The 26,114-nt window shown below is 38.6% G+C and overlaps 1 protein-coding gene across 2 annotated transcripts in view; it reads left to right on the top strand.

The window, feature by feature from the left end:
- LAMA3 (laminin subunit alpha 3) overlaps positions 1-26,114 on the top strand; it is a 114,287-nt gene that overhangs the window by 31,596 nt on the left and 56,577 nt on the right. The window contains exons 9-28 of one of the 2 annotated variants that reach the window (XM_064655077.1): positions 408-498; positions 1,514-1,645; positions 3,051-3,113; positions 4,448-4,489; positions 4,621-4,758; positions 5,590-5,724; positions 8,393-8,527; positions 10,048-10,185; positions 10,635-10,681; positions 11,577-11,676; positions 12,882-12,934; positions 13,301-13,406; positions 14,329-14,428; positions 14,931-15,087; positions 18,306-18,438; positions 19,834-19,976; positions 21,307-21,407; positions 21,524-21,677; positions 23,063-23,223; positions 25,430-25,538. In XM_064655077.1, coding sequence (XP_064511147.1) covers positions 408-498; positions 1,514-1,645; positions 3,051-3,113; positions 4,448-4,489; positions 4,621-4,758; positions 5,590-5,724; positions 8,393-8,527; positions 10,048-10,185; positions 10,635-10,681; positions 11,577-11,676; positions 12,882-12,934; positions 13,301-13,406; positions 14,329-14,428; positions 14,931-15,087; positions 18,306-18,438; positions 19,834-19,976; positions 21,307-21,407; positions 21,524-21,677; positions 23,063-23,223; positions 25,430-25,538 — 2,238 coding nt within the window. Of the gene's footprint in view, positions 1-407; positions 499-1,513; positions 1,646-3,050; positions 3,114-4,447; positions 4,490-4,620; positions 4,759-5,589; positions 5,725-8,392; positions 8,528-10,047; positions 10,186-10,634; positions 10,682-11,576; positions 11,677-12,881; positions 12,935-13,300; positions 13,407-14,328; positions 14,429-14,930; positions 15,088-17,975; positions 18,115-18,305; positions 18,439-19,833; positions 19,977-21,306; positions 21,408-21,523; positions 21,678-23,062; positions 23,224-25,429; positions 25,539-26,114 lie in introns of both variants that reach the window. The other variant, XM_064655067.1, reaches the window with a different exon arrangement.

Genomic DNA, 26,114 nt, shown 5'->3' with positions numbered 1-26,114 from the left:
GACACAGGGTATGCAAAAAATTGATATATAGTATGAGGAAAAATTCATGATTGCTTGAACAATATATTTATTATGATAAGAAAGCAGGTATCATAAGAATGATAAGAAGATATATCATGATATAAAGAGAATTTTCCAAATAATTTTTTAAATAGTTATTTTCTTTATATTGTTTTAAAGATAAAATTCAGCTGCTTTATGCAAGAATACCATGATTCAGAAGCCTGTAGAGAATAGGTGGTTAAAGAAGGATGCATGATGATTGCTGTCTTCATTGCAGTCATATTCCCTTTTTTTCCTGTGCCAATCCTTTCTTAGTTGTATACAGAAACAGGATGTTACTGTTTCTTAATTCTTCCAAGTTCCTCTTTTTAACTCATATTCTCCTTTTGTTTTATTTTGCACAGCATAACACAGCTGGTATTAACTGTGAGAAGTGTGCAAAAGGTTACTATCGTCCTTATGGTGTTCCAGTGAGAGCTCCTGATGGCTGTATACGTGAGTCCTACTCTATGCAGTATCTTCTTGTGGTGGTTTTAGAGTTTTTGGCTATAATAAAGGCATAAGATGCATCTTTTGGGGAGGAAAAATGAAGAAGTGGCCAAAAGATGTTGGGGAAGATCTGCAAATGACTTTCTGTCTTGCTTTAGACCTTTTTAATTATATTATTCTGTACTTATGTGTCATATGAGCATAAAGCTTCAGACCAGCAGCAGGACAATAGGAGGAAGTAAGGCAGTAAAGGCTAGTGAGGAGATAGGATCACGGAAACCTGGGGTACTGCTACACACCCCACAGTGAGGAGGACCTCAGCACCTCTAGGGAGCCACTCTCATCTCTTCTCATGATCTTGCTTCTCTTAGCTCTCTAATGTACATGTGAGGTATCCTTTGGCTCTTGGTCACTTGAAGATGTTGTTCTATAGCTCAAAAGGTCACAGGGATCACTACTCTGATTTTATGCAATGCTGAACCTGTTTACTGGGAAGGGATGCAATAGAATAATTACTAATGAAACATTTAAAAAAGAAGAACTGAGTATAGGTAAGAGATAAGGGTTGGATTACAACCAGGCTGAAGGATCCATGTCACAGGTGGGATGAAAATACAGTTATGTATTGAAATGAATGGGAAGTCAGGAAAGCCATGGCCTTGATGCTGCATGTTGTGTGTCAGGGAACATGGATGGAGTGTGGTGCTTAGCCTAGACCATGGAGAGATATGAGAAGTTGCCACAGAAAAGATAATTGCTGCAGTGCTGTGGAGTAATGATGTGCAGATTTTGGAATTAAAATACCCTATTCACTCTAAGAAAATAACATGGGTCTTTCTTCTAAGAGATGTATTGATGATATAAAGTCCTTGGGAAATATGTAACTGCATGAAAATGTTAATTCTTTTAATAACGAGTCATTCAGAACTGCAAATTTATTGTTATAATGGCACTGTGTGCTGCTGTGAAAGGCAAATTATTATTTTCTAAAGAGTGCCTAATTGCTGATACCTTTATTTAGCCTGCAGTTGTAACTTGGAGCATGCAGAAGGCTGTGAGGAAGGGTCTGGCCGCTGCTTCTGTAAGCAGAATTTCCAGGGAGAAAACTGTGAACGCTGTGCCGATGGATTCTATGGTTATCCATTTTGTATCTGTAAGTATACAAGTACAAATGCTTCTTTTTCTCTATTTTAAAGGCATATTAAAGAATTAACAGTTTTCATTACACTTGACTTGGTTAAAAAACATCTGGTATTTCAGCTTCACATGTTTACATGATCTGATAAATCAGTTGTTATAATACTGAAGAGAGTCAGGTTTATTTAACAAAACAGTAATGACTTGAAAATCAAAGAGATTTTGCTGCATTCTCACAATTCTGCATTCTTTTAAGACATTAAGTCTACAGCCTATCTCTCAGTAAATCATGAACTCCGGTCCTAAAGCCTTGAACAAATCATTTAAACATGTGTCAGGGTCTTTAGGTATAAAGACCACTTGGATCAAGAAGTAGAATATGACTGTAATGAGAGAGAAGAGAAACTGTGTATGTGTTCTCCTTGACACCTCCTAGGATTTGGAACTTGCATATCTTATAAACAATGCTTTTGCCATAAAAAATTATATATAAAATAACTGAGAAGAAAATGTAACATCAGGATTGTATTTGCTGCATAGAAGCTTGGGACTCCATGAAAAGATTGTAAAAATGCATTGGTGGGATGTTTTGTGCCTTTAGGAGAAAGAAGTGTGTTTCTGACAAAATAGGTATTGTTCTGGGGCAAGATTTGAGGTCTGACTAAAATAAAGGCACTGTGATAGAAACACAAGAAGGGTAAAACAGTACAAAACAAAAAAAACCCACCTGTAAAAATTGAATGTTGTTTGAATTCAATGGCTGTGATAGCATAAATCCTGTCTGTACAGTGCATTCTAGATTGTCACATCTGATATATCCTCTTGATTGAAATCCAACGTTTTTAAATAATTTCAGCTCGGGTAGACATTGATCTAAGTCCCACTGATGTTTGTCTCATGGGCTTTGGATTCCATCTTAATGCAGGAATGTTTAAGAATGGGAAAGACATTCCAACGATCTGGAGGATTTTTAAATAAAAGCTCCAGAGGTGTACTGTACCTGTCATGAATTTCGGCAGTTCGTGTAGCAAGTGGTAATGCCACATAGAAGGAGATGAACCTTCAGCTGGAAGCAGGAAGTCTGAAATAAATATGGAGCTCCCTAGATATCTCTCCTAACACTGTTTGGTGGAAGTGAATTTTCTGCATGAAAGCATATAGGGAGCAGGAAAGCAGCTTGGTTTAATTTCCAAATGATGTCTGGCCTTTTATACTGTTATTTCGAGAAGGGAAGTTTGTACCTGAATTGGAAATCAAAAGTAAAATGTTTCTTACCCTGTTCCTAACTGAAAGAAAATTAAGCTGAAATCATATGAATATCATGCTCTCTGTATTGACAGGAGATGAATTGTTTGTCATTATTTTTAATGAAATCAATGTATCTGTTTCAAATAAACCTCATTGTTTCTTTTGTTTTAAAGATACTCCCGTATATCCTTTTACTTCTCCAATTCCAAGAGATGCTGTGGCTGGTGACATAATAGGCAAGTTCTTGGTGTTTCTTTTTCCCATTTCGCTGTTTTTCCCCATGTTGCTGTTTTTCGCTGTTTCAGTGGTGTCTGCTCTTTCGTAGAATCATAGAATCATTTAGATTGCTCTTTCATGGAGATTTATGTAGTAATTTTGTCACTGTTGGCATTTATCTTTCAGAGAACCTTTTTTCTTGCTAGAAGTTCATCATATTGTATTAGAGTTTAGTGGGCTAGTTCCAGAAAGAGTTATGGATCGAAATAGCTTTGACCAGCCTCTGGCAAACATCTGCAGGAGAGGCTGACCATCTTGTTTGGTGCTCTTATGAACAGATCCATCAAGACTTTCTGACACGTACAACTTTCTGACATGACAACTCCTGATTTGTGGTGTAAATCTCTTCCTTAATGCTAACTGGCCTCTGCCTTAGGACTATCCCCTTTCACCTGGCAAATTGTACATTGCCCTTGGCAGTGAAGGACTTTGATTTCTAAGAGAACTACATATTTCTTATATAGCCAACTGCAAAGCTGCCTGAAATCCAATCCTTTGGTGGGCTTATATTTTTTAGTATATGTTATCGTACTGCAGAACAGAGACATCATCATAGCTAGTACTAAATCGCTTATGTACTTGTAATGCACGTCAGGATTAATGACTTAAAAAACCCCTTGTAACCTTTTCCATATCCCAAAATCAACATGCTTACCTTTATTTCTATTAGCTTTAATAAAACTGGAATTTATGTTGGCAAATGAAGAAGTGTTTTCTTCTCCAAATGTAGCAGACATTTAGATATAAGCAGACAGCACAAATTCATGTATGTATATTCAAATCCATGTATGTATTTACAAGTCTCAATTGTTTTCTTGAAAGTGTCTGCAGATGCCATCACAACCCAAAAAGCCTCAGTCTCCTGTACCACTTATCTCCTTCATACAGCATCCAAAGTAATTGCCCTGGTAGGCCTCTGGGTATGCTCTGTTGCATATCCCCTTCTTTCACAATTTTTTAAAAGAAAAAAGAAGGAAAACTCCAAAGGAAAATGAATATAACAGGAGAAAACAGATCTTGAGCTATCTACGTTTTCAAAGAGCAGCATCTGAAGACATAAAAGCAGATGCCTCTGAATGAAAGCTTCTGTGTAGAAGTTGTAAATTTGTGCTGGCAGACTTAGCACAATTACAGTTCATTGTTGAACTGAGATTTGCATGTAACAGGTAGTTTTCTTGGTTCAAGAGTAGTAATTACTAAGCACTGGTCTTGTTTTTCTCTGCAAAATGACAAGGAATTGTGTTATTTTTTGCACTAACTTTGTTTCTTTCTTTTCCTTTCCTCTTGTAACTAGAAGGTGGCTGCAAACCAGGGTATTTTGGCCCCCAGTGTCTGCGTAAGTGCCATAGTTTCTTTGATGCTTGGAGCTTGCGCTCCAGAGTAAATGCCAGCCTCTGGCTTCCAAGGGAAATAAGAACTTTATGATCATAATGCTGCAAATGTTTTCTTTATGAATGTGTTCTTCAGCATGCCAGTGCCACGGCGCAGGAACGCTGGGTGATGACTGCGATGGAAGTACCGGGCAGTGCAGATGTCGAACTGGATTTGGGGGTTTTTCCTGTGACACCTGTTCAGTGGGGTATTTTCAGTACCCCTTCTGCCAGGGTAAGCCAAACATTCCTTTTGGCAAGCATATCCAAAACACAAACCCAAGTTTTATACTAAAGGATGAAGTTCTTTTGCCATCTAGGTGTGTTCATACAGGGCTCTCCCAAAACTCACACAAGTCAAAGAAGAAGAAAAATGTGATGAGGGGAGATTTCAATCTAGAATAATGTCCCTGTTTCCTTGGTTGCTGTTTGCTGTGTGATGCAGCTGCCAGACTCCAAATTGGAGTTGGATTTAGTAACACTGATGAAATTTAGAATACCTTTGGGAACATTACTGTTACTTACCCTTGTTTTTCTTTAAAAAAAATTATGTTTGAGTTTGCAGCATCACTTTGATGTACCAAGTTCCTCTTTCTCATGGATACTAGAAAACCAACTGGTTTTGAACTTTAATAGCCATCTCTGGACTGTCTTTTTAGGCATTTTATTAACCACTCCCACCTGAGATTGTAAATCCAAGCCATAAATTGTTTCATTACAGTCTCAGGAGAGATGGAACTACTTTCAATAGTTGGCATACCGCTCGGTATTGATCAATCAGACTCTGAGTGGAAACAGGCCAAGTGTAGTGCTTTGGTACTGATATTGAACCCAGTACTTCAAGCCAGCTTCTTTTGCTCTTTCGTTGTTTCCCTTGATGCTGAATTATTACTGTTGTGGGCAATCAGTAAAAACTGTTATGAATCAAAATAAATCTGATGAGAAAATTTTGATCCTGTTGAGCCTCAGGGAGTTGCTTTTACTTTTTTTTTTAATATTTTTATTTCAAGAAAGATAAGAGAGCCTGTGCAGAGACTACCTCTGAAATACCTTTTCCCGTTTGCAGTGTGTGAATGTAACTCAGGAGGTACCCAGCCCGAAATCTGCGACTTTCTTGGGAGGTGTCTTTGTCGCTCAGGGGTCACTGGGCTTCAGTGTGACAGCTGCCAGCCTGGCCACCACTCGTTCCCTGCCTGCCAAGGTAAGGCTGCTGATTGCACGTACAGCATCAAACAAGCCCCTGAAAAGGCAGACAGGAGCATACCCTTTTTGTGTACCCTTTTTGCAGTGGCTGGAGCAACATTCACACTAGTAAATAGGCAGGCACTCTTGTGCTGAAATACTCATATACTCTAATTCTCCAATTCCAGGCATGTTTCCATAGTAGAGAAAAATTATATAGTCTGTTTACTCACAGGGTTGTTTTATTTTTCTGCATGATCAGACTATTTGATGTACCCTCAGTCAGCACAGCTGTCTTACTAATAACCACAGCCTATTCTCACATGAAGGCCCACAGCAACAGGGCAGACTTGGCTGCCAAGGAACTGGCATAGCAGAGCTGGGAAGCACTGATCTACTTTTGCAGAGGGTCTGTGTTTGGTACCTTGTAAAATGTGTGTTCTGAAAATCTGAAGCTCCCATTTTGCCCTTCATGGTGATTTCTCCCTGGTTTTAAGATCATCTGACAGTCACCAAGCCAACCTCTGTCTGTGTAATCATGAAACATGGAAAATCTCCATGGGCTTTCCCCAGTGTATGTGCTACCAAGGACTAGCCTGCTTTTTTACAAGAGAAGGAAATCAGTGAAGTATAACTTCTGATATGTACTTTTGGAGTATAACATAACAGTCTTGTGTGTGCATGAGGACCGCATCAAGTATTACTTGGACCCTAGGTTTTGTCTGCCTTTGCAGTGAATGAGAGAGGGGCCCTTAATCCTTAGTAAACTTTATGTTGAGAAAGAATATAGACTATTGCTGAGTTCTGGTATGTGCTTTCCTGTTCAGATTAACAAGATTTTTGTAGACCATTATGATTTACTTTCTTCTACCGTGTTATTTTTGGTTGTTGGCTATGTCAGTTCTGCTTATACACTTTTTTATCTCCTGTGAATGGACAGCAGAATTCTTTATGCCCTTGTGTCCTGATTTCGGCTGGAATAGGGTTGATTTTCTTCTTAGCACTGTGTACAGTGCTGTGTTTTACCTTTTTTTCTAATTCTTCTCCCCATCCCATGGGTGGGCTGTGAATGGTTGCATGTACCTAGTTGCCAGCTGGGGTGAAACTATGACACCTTGCAAAGGTGTTGTGTTGTGTTACCAAACACAATGGGTGGAACAAAGAAATAGCACATGACTGTGGTTTTTATCTGGAGTAGATGAACATTTTTTAATGAAAAACATAAAATCAGGATTCTCTGTTGGTACACAGTGTTCAGTGGTTTTAAAATAACCTTTTTTTTTCCCCTTAGAACAGAATCAAGAAACAATCTTAAAGTAAATCAAACCCATATTGAATTTGTTTGATCGTTGAACACCAAAAGCTGAAAAGAGACATAAAAGCTTAAAAGAGCATGCAAAACAAATTGTAAAAGACAGATAAAGATAGTCGAAAACACAGTCAGTTGGATTACTCAAAACTGCTGCAGTTCACAGTTTGTTCAGTTAAAATAAGCTGCAATGGGTTTAAACTTAAATTTACGCAGCATGCTGCAAACTGTGGTGGAAAGTGAGTAGCCCAGCCTGCTACTCCTGTTTGGAGTTGTCATCTTCAAGAGGGAGATAGATCTATAACTTTTGGGCTGCTGCAACTACACTAATCTCTCTGGTCTTGCCTTGTTGAACTCAATAGAAGCTTTATTCAAATAGAGTGATATCAAAATAAAGCCTTCAAACAAAACAGTAGTATTAAAATTAGGATAGAGTGCAATATAATATTCAGCTAGAGGTGGACTCTAGTTTTTGGAAGCTTCAGTATTCATACTTCATATTTCTCTTATACTAAGTTCCTAGCAAGCCCTGCATCTTTCCAAGCATCTTTGAAGTAAACAGTAAAATCAGATGTCTTTGCAGCAGAAAGGAACCAAAAGGGGCATTCAGAAACATGAATATTTTGGGTTTATATTTCTGTCAGTTCGTCATTTCTGTCAGTCTTAAAATCCAAGGGATTGACTACAACACTTTGACTTGTACCTGGGAGGTCTGGGATTCCCAGATGGGCTCCCATTTGTGTCCCTATGAAGTATGACCCTGTGTAACGTCCAGCATCATCTCAATAAAACAGCATGTGTTATCTGTGATGGAGCTGCTAGCCAAAATAGTGATAACTCCACAAGAAATTTGTGGAGTTATAGTCTGACAACATGCTTTTAGTGTTACACGCAGATTCCTGCAATGCACTGCTTGCCACCTTGTAGAATTAAGATCTTGGCACGTTTTACCTTGTTCATCATGAGCTTGTGCTTGTGCATTGTTTACTTATACACATCTTGGTAGCCACTAGACCTGGTCTGGCTTGGTGGATGCTGTTTCTTAGAGGTAATTTTTTTTAAAGCTGTGAAGTACTTCTCTCATGTGACATTATTCATGTTGTAAGATGGATTTCTGTCGCTTACACGTTTTGCAAGGCATCTCTAAACTGGACATTATAGAATTGCAGGAACGTGATCATCAATGGTTGAGGAGGCAGTTACAGAATAAACATCTATTTCAGCGTATTAATTTTTGGTGGTAAAATAATGGTTTGTCTGGTTTTCTCATGATTGATTTACATTTAAAGATAAGGGGTTTTTTTGCAAATTCTAATTTAAATAACTGATGATTTAAACATGTATCTGTCAGGACAGATTTTTTTTTTCCTCTGTGCAGAATGCAAATGTGATGGTGTCGGCTCAGTGGAGAATACATGTGATCCTAGAGGTCAGTGTCTGTGCCATAGTAACTACGCTGGACTTAGATGTGACCAGTGCGCTCCAGGATATTACAGCTACCCCAGCTGTTTGCGTGAGTAAAAGTCTTTTCTCCTTTTACTGGGGTTTTCCTTCTTGTATTTGCAATGCAGAAGAAAATAAATTTTCTCGAATATATTTCCATCTAAAACTACCCATGTAACCATGATAGCTTTGTTCCATCCAAAGCTGGCATCAACAACCCTGAAAATCCAGGCAGTGGCCAGTCTTCTTGACCAGCACACACTCTGATAGTCCTCCCTGGCACGTCATTGCTGTTCGTGTGCTAGCTGGATTAATGTGAGCATGGCAATGTTTGCCCTTGGTGCAGTTGTGTGTCTCTTTTAAAATATGAAATCTAAAGCTTAGGCTGGGCAATGGGTATTTATGAGTTCTGGCTCACTCAACTTACAGAACATAGGCTGTGTTTCAACTGGTTTGGGCTTCTAATACTTGACACACTGTCCGGTAAACTTTATGGTAAGTGCAGTAGTGTGTGCTCATCATGTGTGCCAACACTGCACTATAAGTCCTGTTCTTGATGGGCATGACTCTGCAAATTTTCCATCATACCAACAATTTTTCCTGCCCATGTGGGTCAGGCCCAGAACGTGTTTATAGTTTTTTCGCATCACGTGGATGGAAGCCTGCAGGCTCTGTCATTAATATCAGCAAGCTCTTTTTTCTTTATGAACAGGACTGCTCTTTCCTAGAAATCAAAATATTATTAATGCTAAAGAAGGAACATACCCTCATAATTCTGCTGTTGTTAATCACTGTAACCACAGCAAAACCCAATCCGACTGGTTTTTTTGTCTCCCTTGGGAGACTGGCTCCTATTTCTCTAAAATAATTGTCAGTAACTAATTAACCCTTAGACTCTATCTGAGCAAAGATTAATCCCCTGGGCTGCAGAAGCATTGTTCTTTTTTGTGGCATTATTCTTATTTACCCTGTGTATATAAATCATTTCACAACTGAGGCCTTACATAGGAATCTGGAACAAGACTGTTGCATGGTGTTTTTCAAAGGTTGCCTCTGGCCTCCTCTGCCCACAGATCCAAAGTTGTGATGGGCATGCAGATTGAGATTCTGTCTTTCATAGAATCATAGAATGATTTGGGTTGGAAGGGACTGTGAAGATCATCTAGTTGCAACCCCCCTGGACACCATATTTTTAGGTGGAGATCTAATTACAGAGTTTGCCCTGTGGTTTCTGTAACCATAAAAAGATCAAGAAAGCAGAAAGTCAAACCCAAAACTATTGGGATGGGGCAAAGAAGTTGAGGAAGAGAGTTTCATTCTGGTTCCAGATAATCCTACTTGTTTCTGTCAAGATCAGAGGAAGAAAACCATGTCCATATGGTACAGGTCACCTCAAACTCCTAGTTTCCCCATAGGGCCACGGACCGTGGGAGTTATAGAAGGACCTGTGAGCTATTTATTGGGAAGAAAACTGAAGAACACTCTACACAAATAATATTGAAAACCTCTACAGTACTTAAGTTTTGGAAAGTTTTTACTTGGTGCCTACGGGGTGAACCCTCCCACCACTGACAGTTTGTTGTTGTGTAGCTTGTCGGTGCTCTCCCGACGGCTCCCAGCATGGAGTGTGTGAGCCCCTGTCGGGGCAGTGCCCCTGTCGGACAGGCGTCACAGGACGACGGTGTGACAGATGCCTTTCTGCTGTCAGCAGTTTTCCATACTGCGAAGGTAATGCTTGGGAGGGGAAATCCTGCATTCTGACTGGGATTGCCCCCTTTTGTTGCAGGGCTCTCCGGAACGGTCTGCTGCATGCCAGGTTTTGTAGAAAACCTGAAGCCTGGGAAGGGAGGAACCCCCCAGGAGCACGTACTAAATCACCCATTTTGTCATTCTGTGTGTTATTTCATTAAGTGAACTGTAATATTAAAACCTATTTTTAGATGATAGCACAGAAACATTAAGAAAATATCTGTGGGTTTTCAAGTAACTACTTGGCATACAAAACCAAATAGTCTAAATCAGGCTAAATACACATTTGAAAAATATTAAAGGTTAAGTATTTGAGTCCCTCCAAAGTAACTATATTAAAAAGCCCAACCTGCTACGTTGTACTTCTGCACTACTACGTTCCTCAGCTCTGTTTTTAAAAGATCTTTCAATGTGTTTGCTTTATAAAGATGTCAGCCCTGAATGTGACCCTTCCGGGAGTATTGGTTCTCACTCTGTGAGTATTCTATCATTGCAGCTAACAGTATCTGCTAATCATTCAAGTGCCTTTGCTAAACACATTCACCTCATTGCTCAAGCCCTGAGTTCTTAGACTGTAAAATAATTGCACAAGCTTATTTGCAGAATAACAGTGGAAATAAACTTTGTGTTTTGTTCTTTGATCACACCAGTGCAATTTACTGTCAAGGGTAGGGGTTTTTATCTTTTATATATAGAATATGCATACTCTTTATGTCTTCTTGGTATGCTATAACACTAATATATACGTGCAGCCTATGCATGTCTCAAAAGACCTGGTTCTGGGTTGCAGCAGGCCCTTTCAGCATCAAGTTATTCTTGAAATAATTATTATATCTTTTAACTGTTGCTGTTCCACTATTATTGTTATTAATACAATGATGGTTATTAGTAGTAGCATATTACTAGAAATCACAGTCATTGCTAAATGTGTAGCTAAGACAACCTAGAGGGTAAGTCTGATGGAAGGAAGGGCTATCTATGTGGGTTCCTTTATACAGCTGTGTGTGTCTTCCAGCAATAAAGGAAAGAGTAAATGTGAAAATGAATTATTATTTTTAAGGAAATATTTTTTTTATACTTATAGCAGTTATAATAAGGCTATGAAAGAATTGGAAAGTAGATCCATTGGGACATTTAGAATCGAGTAGATACATAAAAAATATCCAGGGTGCAAAAATCCTGTGCTGATAGGATAGACTTCTTAAATTTTTCTGAATTTAAGAAATCTGAATCAGCCTCAATTTCCCTGCATCTCTAGAAATCAGTAAACTGCCTGAGCTGTTAATAATAATAGGGGGTTTTTTAGTACAAAAGAGGAGTGTGTTTTTTATGAAACAGATGAACTCATATTTACTCCTTTCTCTCATTAGGGCTATTGTCAATGTCTTCAGCACGTTGAAGGTCCTACCTGTAGTAAATGCAAACCGTTGTACTGGAACCTGGCCAGAGAAAACCCTGAGGGATGTACAGGTGACATATTTCTTTGGCTTATGAAATGTGTTAAGTTCTTTTAAAACTCATCTGTATTCACTGAAATCATCTTTGATGTTCAGGGACTTTCACAACTCATATTAACAGCATGTCTCTTATGCTACTTAGTTGTAACAACAAAGTACCCATGATACCAGCAGTTACTTTGAGAAATGAGACCATAATATCATGAGTGTTTGTCTAGTGCTGAACCAAGGTGTGCTCTAAGTTGCAGTAATGTGCACTTCATACAGCTCTATGGCAAATTTCTGGAGTGAGACAGGATTTCTGCCTGTAACCCTGAAACCAGAATTTGACTCATTGTTTTGAGAAAAAAGTGTTTCGTCACTTCGTATGATCTCCTAGTTGCAAAGAAATATAAAACCTCCTTGTGACCACAGGGTGTGTCAAATCTGTTATGGCTTATGTCTTTATAATAATCTGTGATTTTTCAATGTTTTTTAACAGTGAGTGTTTGTTTCTCAGACAGAAAATAAAAATTATAAAGATCAAAAAGGATTATAAAGATTAAAAAGGATAAAGACAAGAATTCTTTAAAGATTCTCTCCAACTATTTTCTTTCCAACAGGTTCCACCACAACAGCCATTTAGATAGGATGAGTAGCTTTAGAGCTGATACTGGTATCATTACATCTTTGACTCCAGATCTCTAAATACTAAACAACTCCTCAAATATTAAGTACTGCGCCTTTCATGTAATTAATCTCTGCCTTCAGCCACGGAGTCAATACTGGGTTTTCACCAAATTTCTAGGTCTGCATAGGTCCTTCCTGCAATATTTGCTCCATTTCTGTTTCATATGGAGAGTTGAACTGGTCCCAGAGCAGCACTGCAGAATAGAAGGTGCCAGTCAGGCTGGAAGAAACTGTTGTGCATCAATTGTCTGAATGTTTCTAAGAAAGAAAACAATTGTAAATTCAAACTCAATACTGTTTTTTTTTCAAATACAAGTTAGATCACTTGAAAACACACCAGTAAATTGCACATACTTAGAAATCCTTATTCTTTCTCCTTTGCATTTTCTTCTCACCTTGTACCACTATTTATCTGCTGTTCCAAACCTTCCAGAGCAAAATCCATCTTGTGGCAGAATGACTCCAAATTGAAGATTCAAGATGGTGGGGTTTTTTCCCTTCAAAGACAAAATGCTGGTTGTCTTTTTTTTTTGTTTTTCATTTGTGCAGCATGCCAGTGTGATGTGAGTGGAACACTAAGTGGAGTTGGAGAATGTCAGCAGGTAAAGTGAAATTAAAAGAGATACTATTTATTGTAAAGATAAATCGTTGTAACATTTGGTAAGGTAGAAATCTTAGTACTGATTATTGCTTCTGCACATGAAGTAGCTAGTTTTATACAGCAAAGAATTAGTTTTATACATCCTAGGGATGTATAAAGTTTTGAAAATTGTTCATGTTCTTGAGTTTATGTATTTTCTACTCTGTTTATTGAAGATGATAAATAATATAAGTTATGTCCAGACAATATTTTTTGTAGAGATTAGAAAGTTCTCTCTCTTTAGAATTACAGGGAGTTCTGAGTATTGAAAGATTAGAGTTCTGAAAAGCTACTGAAACATTTTTTGATGAAACTGTTTCCTTCACAGGAAAATGGGCATTGTTACTGCAAATCTAATGTTTGTGGAGATTTCTGTGACACTTGTGAAGCTGGTTATTATGCTGTTGAAAACAAGAATTATTTTGGCTGCCGAGGTAAAATGAATGAAGGACATCTCTAGTAGAATATTTGCACTTAGTGCTAAAGTCTTTAGAATTTCCTGTGTTGTATTTTTAAAATGGGGATGTTTGGATTACCTGTGTGCCTAGCATTTTGCACTACTGCTGGTAGTTGCTTGTAATCTGTGCAACTCCTACTTTGCCTTTTTACCCTTGATTGATTACAAGTGCTTAACATGTCTCAGAAAACAAGATGCTTTTACACTATGACGTAAATACGTGTTTAGAAACATTCGATTCAGCTTGAAATTATTAGCCTTGTCGTACTTGTTCCTTAGTACAATAAATCATACCTCATTACTAGAGTTGTCCTTTAGTTAGTTTGTGTCACAAGTCCTGTCTCCTGTAGATAGCTGTTCAATGTTGTTGTCTAGTGTCAGTTAGAAATATGCATATACTGTTATATGAACACATATATTGCAATTCTTGTAAGATAAATTACATATTGGAATACCAGACTCTAAAAAATTAACATCTTACAATTTTTGTTAGTTAGGTTTTGGATTTTGTTGTCTGGGTTTTTTTAATAATTATTCTTTGTGATATTGCTGTAGAAATTCTGACTTACTAGCAAAACATTTGCAAAACATTTGTTCTGCAAAACTGTAGCCCTGAATTTAGTAACATGGCATGGTGTATTATTTGTGGGCTTTTTTTAAAAAGTGGCTTTTTTCCCATTCCAAAGAGAAACAAAAAACACCCCAGCACAAATCTGGGAAGCTCAAAATAATTGCAAGTTGTGTGTGTATTAGCATGTATTTGAAAGAGTCTGAAGGACTCCAGAAAGAGGAAGCAAGTCATTAATGTTGTTTAGTTAGCTGAAGTGAGGTGTGTTTTCTGATAACTTTTATCACTCTTTTTCTGATGGGATATTTGGCTCCTGCTCTTTGCTTGACAGGCTGCCAGTGTGACATTGGAGGATCCCTCAGCCCAGCATGTTCTGAGCCCTTGGGTAGCTGCCAGTGCAGGGCGCACATCGTGGGGACAACCTGTCAGGAGTGAGTCCAGCTGTAGCTCCTGGTAGCTCGTGCTCCAGCACAGTTCTTTTGAAACTGCCCACAAGTTCCTTGATATACTTTCATGTGAGGTTCTGGATTTGTTGATAAATAAGTTTGTAAATTGTACTGGTTATTGATATTAATTTTCCTGGGCAGTTTTCTTCTGTTATTTTAATAAGATTTTTTAACCTGTTTCCTTAAATAACCAATACCTGTTTTGCAGTAATATTGCATATGTATCTATACATAGGTTATATAGGAAAATGTATGTAAGCTGTAAAAGCTTCTGGAAAGAGAATTCTCATTGCATCTGTTTTACCAGCTGTCTCGAATTCATTAGCTGCTGTCAGGATTCCTCAGTCATCACCTCCTCAGTATATTACCTCCTCAGTGATATACCTCAGTATATCACCTCCTTTCCACTGCTTTTTGCTCTTAGATGTAGACCATAAATGACTGCTAATTCTTTCCTGATTTGTTGGGGTTTTTTTCTCCTTGAAAGGCCTGAAAAAAACTATTTTTTTCCTGATCTGCACCACATGAAGTTTGAGATTGAAGATGGTACTACTGTCAAGGGAGGGGAAATTCGGTTTGGCTATGATCCTCAGGAATTTCCTAGCTTCAGTTGGAGAGGATATGCCCAGATGTCCTCTATACAAGTAAGCTGGTATTTCACTCAAGGCTTTGGGGTGAAAACATAAGTGTATGGTACTTATGTCTTTATAGTACTGCTATGTGTGTGCAAGGTCATGATAAAAACAGAAAAAAGGGCAGGATCTCATTAATCCGAAACCTTTGGCACTATATTGCTGTGTGCATTAGTGAGTGTTGGTATTACTGTCAGGTCATTGCTTGTGCAAATATGTGTTCTTCAGAAATGTTCTTTGGGGTTTTGTTTTTTTGTGAGATAGCTGTAAAGAAAAGAACTAATAGCTTTAAAGTCTGTAATACTAAGTGCAGAAATTCCTGTCATGGCAAGGACAGCAGAAACAGAAGATTGATGCTTGGCTAAATAATTTGAATTGCACAATTCTGCAGCAGTCTGCATCCATAAGATTTTCAGGTACCATCACAGTGCTGTCACTGAAGTTGTCTTACACTTGCGACTTATATTGGGTAAGGAAGAGAAAGGCACCAACTTTTATTATGAATGGTACCGTCGCATTGCAGCAAACAGGAAGGTGTGTTATTCAGTAAAAGAAGCTGTGAGCAGGAGCATATTGGCAACATTTGTTTTATTCTCATGGCAGACTACAAAAAAACTAAAAAACAGCTGAGGGAATAAGTAAATCACAGGAAGAAAGACACCATAATTTGAGTGAGAAGGGACCTGTCTGACTTTAAACTGAACTGCTGAGCAAGTGAACTAGGATTTTAAAGCAGTAGATTTGAGTAATAAATGGGATTTATTCACTTGTCTTAAAAGTAGTGCTTTGGTATAGTTGTATCCAGCTTCCATTTGTCCAAGGACTAGTGAATTACTATAGGCTGAGACATAAGCACATAATCATTGCACAGGCACAATGATTTCCTTATGATCTTCATTTTTCAGTGTCTGTTCTTGTTTTGTTTTTGGTTTTGTTCTTTTTTTTTTTATTCCAGAGCTCCTGTTTTTGGATTTTCAGAATTATTCCACATTCGTAAATGAAGGCAACTCTCCAGTAGCTGTGATTTCTTAGCATCTGCTTTCTAACTCAGCTACTTTTTGCATTTCTTATCCAGTGACATTTTGTACAGAGGTGATGAAAGGGCTTAGTCTCTAATCTTGCTAAAAGTCTGTATTATTTTGCTTACCTGCATAAAGCTTTTCACTCATGTAAGTAATTGCCGGCTCCAGGCCATCCTTAGCTAGAACCTTGCATAACTCAGATACTATCATGTTCTTAATTTCAAGGAACTTTCTGAATTTTGACATAGCGTTTTTGTGTCCTGCAGGACCCTGAAATAATCCTCCTGACTTTTATTTTGCAGAAGATAAAGAGTGTTACCATATGAACCACACAAAAGGCTAATGTAACTTTTTGTGAAAATAAAACTAATTCAATACAATTGAAAAAATTTGGGGTGAAATAGATAAGCTGTGTGTGACCTCAGTGGAAATCACTGGTGCCCTGTCATGCTGCTGACATGGGTGTTTCATTATAAGACTGAGAAGCTGACAGTCAGGCTCAGATTTTGAGGTATTGGCCAGAGTTGCCTAAGTTTGTGACAAGAGCTCAAAGAATAATTTCTGCCTGTTCCCTGGCTTTACTTGAAGCCAGGGACCAATACCTCTTCCTCCTTCGTTCCTCACATATCTCCTCTTTATCTCCCTTCACATTGTCTTCTAAATTTTCCATAAAAGCTTAGAAACCGTTTTAATAAATTTCCTGAACCATATTTTGTTATTTCCTTTGCCTTTTCTATTTTGTTTGTATCTATTTTTCAGGTGTTCCCTCACTATTTGTCTTGTCCGTCTAGTATCCTTCAGAAGTCATTATTCTCCGTTTAAAGTGACACTTCCCCTACTTGTCTGTAATTCCCATTCTGGTCCTACCCAATCACCTAAATTTTAGTTATCCAATCTCTGCAGATCTCTCAGCCCTCCCGTTTGTCATGTGTCTAGCTTTGCTTTTTGCTTTACATTTGTATTAAAAAGGTGGAGGTCTCTGGGATGATGATGACAAAACTGAGGAGTATACATTCACAGGAGCATATGGGAGCTGGCAGTCTTGGAATTATTGTAGCTTTCAGAAGTAAGACAAAAATGATGCTATGTGTTCTGTTCTCAAATGTGTGAAACAGAGAAAACCTGTGTGCATTTGGGGAAGCAGAATGAACCACAGTGGTGGGGAGGTCATTGTGCCATAAGCATCTTGGAAAAGGACAGCAAGTGTATTGTGATAGGCAAACTGGTGGGAGCTGGATGAGGGAAGCTTTAGGATTTAGGATGAAAAGAAGGAAGCCAAATCCATGAGATTGCACCAGTCCTGTTTTTTCCTAATCCTCCACCGACATTTAACATGTCTTTGTTGCTCTGGAAACTGAATAATGGGGCTATGTGAATGCAGCCTGCTGTAGACTTGAGAATTCAGTGGTTCCAGAGGTGTCAGCCCCAGGGCAAAGAGAACATTCATGGTATTGCATCTCTAAGAAACTGCAGGATCTGGTAAAGCAGCAGAAGTTGCAGTGACAGTCTTCATGCTGTGGAGTGTTGTATGTGATCTCAGACTAGGATCAATGATTCTGGCCTGTTCCTTGGAAAACCAGGAATATGGACAGCCTTTGATACCATATGCCTCCTTTATGGCATGAGTGTGGGGAATAACAGTAAAATACTGTTTGTGTATCAAAGTGCGATATCAACACATGTTAGTTCAGCCATTCTGAGTCTTCCTGGGTAAGGTGTACTCAACAAGTTTTACTTCACAGGAGATTTTGTTCTATGTTCTTTTGTAAGCTGCCCGAGCCTTTTGTCTTTGCCAAATGGTTTTTCTTTCTCTGGGTGCTGGTAACAAATAATATACTTTCCATTCCTCCTTTTTCCCTTTCTTTTTATTTTTCCCAGCCAGAGGTGGTTGTGCCTATCACTGTGGCTTCCCCTAAGCTCTTCCACCTAGTCCTCCACTATGTCAGCTTGGGCTCAAAAAGCTCTAAAGGGAAGATCTCAGTTGCTGAGGGAAAACATTTTGGCACTAATTATACTTGTAAGTGAATTAATTTTCTCACTAGGCTTGCCTGTCTTCCTCTGTCATACACCAGCATTGCCATTCCAGTATGTACTTGTCTGCATGCATATTTTTCTTGTAGGACTTTAGTCTGGTGCTTGCATGGCTTCTAACTGTTACTCTATTCAGCACTTTATGGCTGTTTTTGTTTATTAACTTCCATTTTTCAGAATGAAGTGAGGATAACTTTGAATGTGGGAAAATCAAACCTCTACTTGTTTCGCATTATCCTGAGGTATATTAACCCTGGAGGTGAAACATTATCTGGTCGCGTATCTGCTTGTCAATCTCGGCCCGAAGCAGGTAGGTGTAACCCAGTAGCGAAACAGATCAGATGAATGCTTGATCAGAGGAGGCTTTTCAAGGTGCACCTAAGTCAAATCTCTAGTGTTGCTTAAAATGCATCACCTCTAACAGTGTCAGTGCTTTTGTGCTTCCTCTAATATATTTTTGCAGTGTTAATTGACGTGGCTGTGTTTGCACGAAACCCCTGCTTACAATAATAATCAACATTTGTTTTTTGAAATGTTTGCCAAACGCAGTAATTTCAGTCCTGTACTTGGAAACTCTGAACTGTAGGCTTTATGAAGCTTTTAAAGAAGAGGTAACAGCACTTATTTTGGTTTACTTGCCTTTATCATTTCAGTTTAAATGTGGCTTCTGCCTTCATTCTGTGAGTAATATTTGTGTAATGATGAATCCAGTCTACCAAGTTAGTTCCGATTTCAGCCCTCAAAAGCATGTAATGCCTTTTGGGCCCTGATAAAAGATAAGTACTTCATATCCTTTCAATGGTAGGGGCATACCAAGCCTATGTGCATAACCTCAGCATACTGATAGGAGCTAATGGACTTAAGTTGTAGATCCTTTTAGTAATTCAAAGACAAAACTGAAGACCTCACAGACACCATTTGGCAGAGTGGGAACAGTTTGGGATCATCACTGGCTTATACTGACTGGGAGGCAGGGAATCAGTTTTTGTCTGTGTCCAGGGTCTTCAAAGAGGAAACCTTGAATATTCATACCAATTGATCTTCACGACTTCTCTTTGATAAAGCATGTTCAGCTACGTTTCTGTAGTACATAGAATCATAGAATGATCTGGGTTGGAAGGGACCTTAAAGATCATCTTGTTCCAACCCCCTGCCATGGGCAGGGACACCTCCCACTAGACCAGGTTGCTGAGAGCCCCATTCAGCCTGGCCTTGAACATTTCCAGGGATGGGACATCCACAACTGGCCCATCATTTCTGCCCAGAAGTTATCTTCAGTTGCTAAACATTTGAGGTGCTGTTGAGAACCTCCAATACCCGAAATATTTGGCTGAAAGTTGCACGAGCCTTGTGTCAGCTGAACGTATTGTAAGTCAGTGCAGAGACAGGCTGAATGCAAAATAATGGAAGCAGAAACTGAAAAAGTGACCATTTCAGAATATTACAAAACTAGTCATTACAGGGGCAGATCTCTGCTTCTCAGAACCAGTTTGCTCAAGGCTAATAAGAACAAAACCAACAACCACTGCATAACTCTGTATGCGGTCAAGTGCACTGTTAATACATATTGACAGAAAAGCATTGATCAGCTCCTGTTAGACTAAGTTTAATGGATCAGATCATCAGTCCAGCTCACTGAGCAAGTGTAGAGACATTTTACACAGTCCCTCATTTTTTTACTCTTTTTTTTTTTTTTTTCTGGCAGGGGCTACTCAGAGCAAAGAGTTTGTCTTCCCACCCAGTAAGGAGCCAGCTTTTGTCACAATCCCAGGAAAAAACTCCACAGAGCCTTTCTCACTGGTTCCAGGCACGTGGACTGTCAGTATAATGGCAGAGGAAGTCCTCTTGGTAAGAAAACAATTGAGGAAAACAAGTGTTTTAAGGCTGTCATGATATTACTGCTCTGGAGTTATTTGCTGGGAAGAACCCTGCAAGCAATTGAAATTCAGCACTATTGAAAAGAGTATAAGAGGAGAATATAATTATGAAAATTTACAGATCTGCCTCTTATTTAAGTTTTTTCTTCTCTGACTTTCACCTTGCCTCTAATTTTTCTAGTACTTACAGAATCTAAGTCTGTCTGGAATCAGTACCTTCAAAGTAATGTTAACATACAGCAGAATTGGATGACCATAAATGCTCACAGAATTTAGTAATTCTTACATATCAGATGTTTTATCTAGATCTTAGCTCAGCCAAGGCCTTAGTTTCTTGATGAAGAGTCTTAATAAGAGTACTGTAAGATGGGCTGCATGATGAGCAGGTAACTTTCTGAATGCTTTTTTCCTCCCATCATTGCTCTTCTTTCACTCACTGAAAAACTGAAAAATTTTCTAGCAGCAGTTCTAAGAATTTGCTAGAAAAAGAGAAATTATTTGAGATGATCATTTAGGAAAAACCTTAAACATGTATGATCCCAAAGACTGAATTTCTTGTGTATACTGAAATTTTAATGTATAGGGTTAACATGTAGCCAGTGTCTGTAGTCATTAAGCCTGGGGCTATGTTAAATTTATGGAATACCACCCTAAAGTGTTAGTTAAGAGCTTGAAAACATTTCTTGCTGGAAGTGACAGTACTTATTGTACTGGGTTTTTTACTAATACCTTTGAAAAGGAATTTATTAATGATCTTAGCCCATCATGTTCTCCCATTAACAGTTTTTATAAATAAACGCTAATACATTAATTTAGGTGGGCAAAGCAGAACAAAAATATACCAGCTTTTGAAGGACAGCTTAATAGATTACATGAATATTTTTAAGTTATCTGGGATCCATGAATCTCCCTTGTGAGGTCACCCAGAGTTGAATTGTGTGCATGTGGATTGCACTCATGGATGAAAACTGCAGGCATCTGGCTGCGTGTTTCTGGCTGCAGGGAGGCTCCTTTCGGAGCACTGCCTTCTACAAGACATGATGGGAGAGTGACTTCAGAGTTTCCCTGCTCATGAGAGAGCTGCCTTCATCCTATCTTTCTGAAGGAATAGATTTAGGGAGACACATTCTGATGTTATTAGCCTGTGTAACAACAGAAAAAAAACCCCACACCTTATAGATATCCTCTGTAAAAATTATTTATGAGGTTGGTTTTGTTCATTGTTGTATTGTGATGGTCTGGAGATGTTCCTCATGTCATTTTTTGCATGGTCTGGCATTTGTTGTATTCTTTGTTTTTAGGATTACCTGGTGCTGTTACCTAGTGATTACTATGAAGCATCCATCTTGCAGATACAAGTTACAGAGCCTTGCACATATTTGGGACCTGCTTCAACAGAGCAGTCAGTATATATGCTACAGAATAGCATAAAGCACTGCCTTGGTTTATTTTGTTATTATGCTGCTGCACTTGAAAACAATAATAATCCTGTGTTTCGTTTGTTGTTTTTTGTGTAAGCTGCTTGCTCTATCAGCATTTGCCTCTGAGCAGATTTTCCTGTGTCCTCGGTTCAGAGGCAGCGTATTTCAGACATGGGGCAGAATACAGAAGAATACCTGTGCGACAGCCAACTCCTAATCAACCAGTGATGGCCCATATCAGTGGAAGAGAGGTCAGATTCCTGCCTGCTAATTGCAGTCTCGTCTGTGCTTTTGACTGTAAACCTACCAGACTAAAATGGTTGCAGATTTAAAGCTCAGGATTTGCAGATCTCTAAAAGACAGACTCTTTGCCAAGGTCTGCATTTTATACAGAACTGTTTTTATACAGAACTAAAAGGATCAGCGTAGGCAGATTTATAACTGTGAGTAGAGTGGGCATTCCACTCCGGTAAAAGTATTTTATTAAATAAAAATCCCTCTGCTTTAGGCATACCAGCTTGTTCAGAAGAAATGACATAATGATTTGTCAGCAGAAATGGTGTACGTAGATCACTCTAAGTTTTGGGTTTTTTCCTCAAGTAGCTATACTTATGTAAAATGTTTCCTTTCCTAAAAAACAAGCAGATGCAATTATGCCACTGCTGTAGGTCCTTTGAAAGAGAAACATATGTTTTATGAAATGAAAAGTTATACTACAAATGTGTTTGGCAAAAATAAGGTATTTTATGAAGTACGTGATAGTGATATGTAAAGTGATTATGCCCTCTATTAATGTGCTTGGATATTGCTTTTAAAAATATCAAGCGCAACAGGAATACTCACATGCCATAGGCTCCTCTGGTGCTTCATCACTGATGCACGTGCAAAATTTCTGGTATGAATAATTGCAGTGAAGTCAAGAGGGCTGTTGACAGAATTATTTACATGTTTTAAGTGCTTGTAGCCTAAGGAAATACTGAGAAAAAAACAGTTTAAATTTGAAAATAATTATATAGTCATCTGAAGCAAAAACGTTTGTAACCACAGCACTTTCCATGCAACTATTTAGAAATATTTTGCATGAAATATTGTGTTAACCGCTTTGTGCAAGTAACCTAAAAGAAAATCTTGTTGCTTCAGAAAGTGTCACTGTCAGTTTGCTAGAGAAGATGCTTTCACTCATTGTAGGGAATCAATATACAGCACTGCTGTAGTAGGAATTTTGTGTTCCTGGAAATGTTTTTTTCAGTGGAGAAGTAAGCTACATTTTTATATGTTGTTAAAGATAGCTTAGAGGCGATGGTGACAAATTTTTAGCGTCATTAATGTCTTCCTCCCTTTCTACTGGGGAGAAGAGAAATAGTAATATACTCATTTCCCAGGGTTATTTTACAGTCTTCTTAGAACTGTTAGAGTGGCAGGTGTTTCTTGAATTTGTTTGACTCTTATTAGTAGACAAAGCAATATTTATAAGCATTACTTACATTCTGCTGGGTGTCTTCTGTTGAGCCATTACAGGATTGGCCCTGGAGTAGTGCTGACCAGTTGGCTCAGAGAGCAGGAAATGGGAGCTTCCTGCAAGAAAAGGAAGTGAAAAATTTAACAGCTTTTGTGTTTTTCAATTATTTTGACGCAGATCAATTTAGAGATGACCATAAATGTTCCTCAAGTCGGTCGCTATGTTCTGGTTTTTGAATATGCCAATGAAGAGGATTGGTTATACAATGCAGAGGTCATAATACATAGCCCTGGACCTATCACTGAAGGCAGAGTGAGAATATATAGTTGTAAATACAGGTAAGAATTTCAGAAGTAATTACTAAATGATTAAATAAGTTTTTGGGATATAATTATACTTTTAATATATTGGAATCCACTTTACTATGTGGATTGTTCAAATTGTAGGGTGATTTAAAAGCAAGTGAATGATTCTGTGGATTTTGTACAGATTTTTAATTCTCTCTGTGTAATCAGCTCATTAAATATTGCTATTACTTCAGTGAACTATTTTCCTATACAAAGGATTACTTTTTTATATACATTCATAAATACTTATAAATTATTAATCTCCTAGTCCAGTGAAAGAGTATCACCATTGGCTGCAGTGGCCTGCACTGTTTTTGTGCAGTTAAAAGTGTATCCAAAGACTTTGGCTATAAAAAATGTAGCAGCCAGTTTTACAAGGGTATTCCCACTGTTTCTAACAAGATTTGCTGAAGCAGAAGTATAAAAGTCTCTGAAATTCTGAGTGTAGCCATCCTCTGGCTGTTAGGCTGTAGGCGAGGTCTTCAGCCAAATGCTTCTTTTATCCTTGTTGACTGATGAGGTTACTGCAGATGTTTCTGCACAAGAGATTTTGCCTGTCCTGAGTGAGATTGTCTTTAACACTTGAGCACTTCAGCTTATTTTGAGCCTTTGGGAGAGCCTGCCCAGTGCCAGGGGACTATGGACATGTATCCGGTTTTCCTTTGAGCCAACTGTTTGGCAGAATGGAGGCTTAGGGATATTCAGGATGAAATTGCTCAGTAAGAAAAATCATTTTCATCAGCATGTTTATGACACAGAGCAGAGCTATGTGAAGCAGTGACCTTGTCAGGTTATTGCTGGGGAAAGCTCTTATTTTAGCCTGTTATATAACACTTTGAGCCCAAAACTGTGTGTAATAAATCTTCCATTTTATTGTTTTTTGGGGTTTTTTTTTCCAAACACATTTTATGGGCTAATTTTGAACATACTTGTTTGTTCATATGATACGTTAAGAACTTGCTCATGAAAATACAAAGGAAGCCTTTGCTACTTTAACACAGCAATGCAGCAAATCCCTTCTGTGGCCATTCTGCATGAAATGAATGGGCACATTGCAAGTAAGCTGCTGTGTCATCTTTCCTAAGCAGGAAGGTTCAAGTCTCTTCTGATAAAAAATGAATCAAGCAATGACGTAGTGAAGTACATACAGAGAAGAGTAACTTGTAGAATCTGGAATATGTTGTGCCAGGCCTTCTTAAGAGCTTGATTATTCTCAGTAAAACATTGTAAGAGAATAAAACATTGCAAGCTTCCAGTGAACCACAAATAAGGGACCTATATTTCCCTACTATTAAATGTTCTTAAGCCCTGAGCTGCCCTTATTTCTAATCTATGCTTGAAGTAAGAGTGAAACTTCCACATCCTCTGGCTTGTAGAGGAGAAATAGAGAAGCAGTGATATGGTGATTGCAGCTGCACATCTGTGGCATGATAGCTGGCCTACCTGAGGGGAAGTGCAGAGGAAAGGAAAGAAGTCAGAGCCTTGTATGACTTCTCTTTAGCAAAAGAGAACTTCTGGCAAGTGCGGGAATCATGCTCCCGGAACAAGGCAGAATTCAAAGGCTTTAGCAAGACTCTTTCTCTTAGTATGTGTTTGTCTGTACCAAACATATGCAGCCAATTGAAGGTGCTTGATAAGGGGCAAACCTACGTTTTTTCAGTTGTATTGAGGAGTATCTCAGTGTACTGTAGCTTCCAAAAATCAGGACCTGCCTAGCTGCCACTGTGTGGGCAAGAGCTGCTGACCCACATTATCAGTGGCACATGCCAGTAGTGGAAAGCAGCAGCTGGTGTGTACTGGCACCTCAAGGAGCACGGTCCGGGCACAGAAACATTAGTTACACACCATGTTACGCAGCGTGGAAACCTCTGCAGATAGCATGTATGTGCATCTGTCTATCCACATCCTACTTAAACCAGTAGCTCAAATGGATATCTGAGCTGAGGTCTGGAGGCTTTGGCTCTGGCTAAGACAACACAGAGGTTAGACGAGCAGTTCTGTGTGTGGTAAATCCTTTGTCTCACTATTGAGGATACTGTATGTTCCTCAATGGCCAAAGGTAGGTTAGTTATGATCCAACAGGGTGGCTAGGTACTGGTGGTGTGGCTAGCCAAAAGCCAGGCAATGATGCTAAGTGACAGCCTAAACAACGTGGCAATACCTGCAGACTCGTCCTTAATCCTGCTTTCTGTCTCAGTTTCCTTTGTCGCAGTGTTGTAGTTGATGACAGGAATCGCATTGCAGCCTATGACCTTCTAGCAGACACAAAGATACATCTTAAGGCATCATCAATTAATTTTCTTTTGGTAAGTTGCCATTTTCTTTTGCTTTTTGTAATACTTGTTCCCTGAGTGGGTAAAGAGAGATATTTGTCTCTCTGTGTTCACATTCTGTAAGGGAATGTTTGAAATTATGTATATTAGGTACCTGAATAGATATGCTTTATATATACCTAGAGAATGCTGAGGCAAACTTACCAGTTTCAAAGATAAACAGAACTTTGTCTTTACTGGCAAGGATTTTTCCAACTGTCTTGTGCTTTATTTCAGTTCCCCCTTCTCTTCTATGAATAAACTTTAAATGATAAATGTTCTGGTAGCTTTTGTATTTAATCTTTCAATTTCTCTCCTTATCTTTCACTTTTTCTAAATCCTCAAAACCCATGTGGGAGTTTCCTGTGTCTCTTACAAAATTGAGATAATAATGTATATATTTCAGGTAATGAATGCATGCATTAGTCATATAGCTTTTAGATATTTTGAATAAAAAGCCTTCACTGACCTCTTTTGGCCACACCAGGAATACACTTTACTGTACACTGAGTCTTCTTCTGTGTTGTTTCTGTTTTCCATTTCAGAAACAGAAGGTTTGTTAAAATCTAG

This window comes from Pseudopipra pipra, chromosome 1 (assembly GCF_036250125.1).
Source record: "Pseudopipra pipra isolate bDixPip1 chromosome 1, bDixPip1.hap1, whole genome shotgun sequence".
NCBI classification, from domain to species: domain Eukaryota; kingdom Metazoa; phylum Chordata; class Aves; order Passeriformes; family Pipridae; genus Pseudopipra; species Pseudopipra pipra.
Note: the sequence above shows the minus strand (reverse complement) of the source record. Positions and strands in the feature narration are given on the sequence as shown.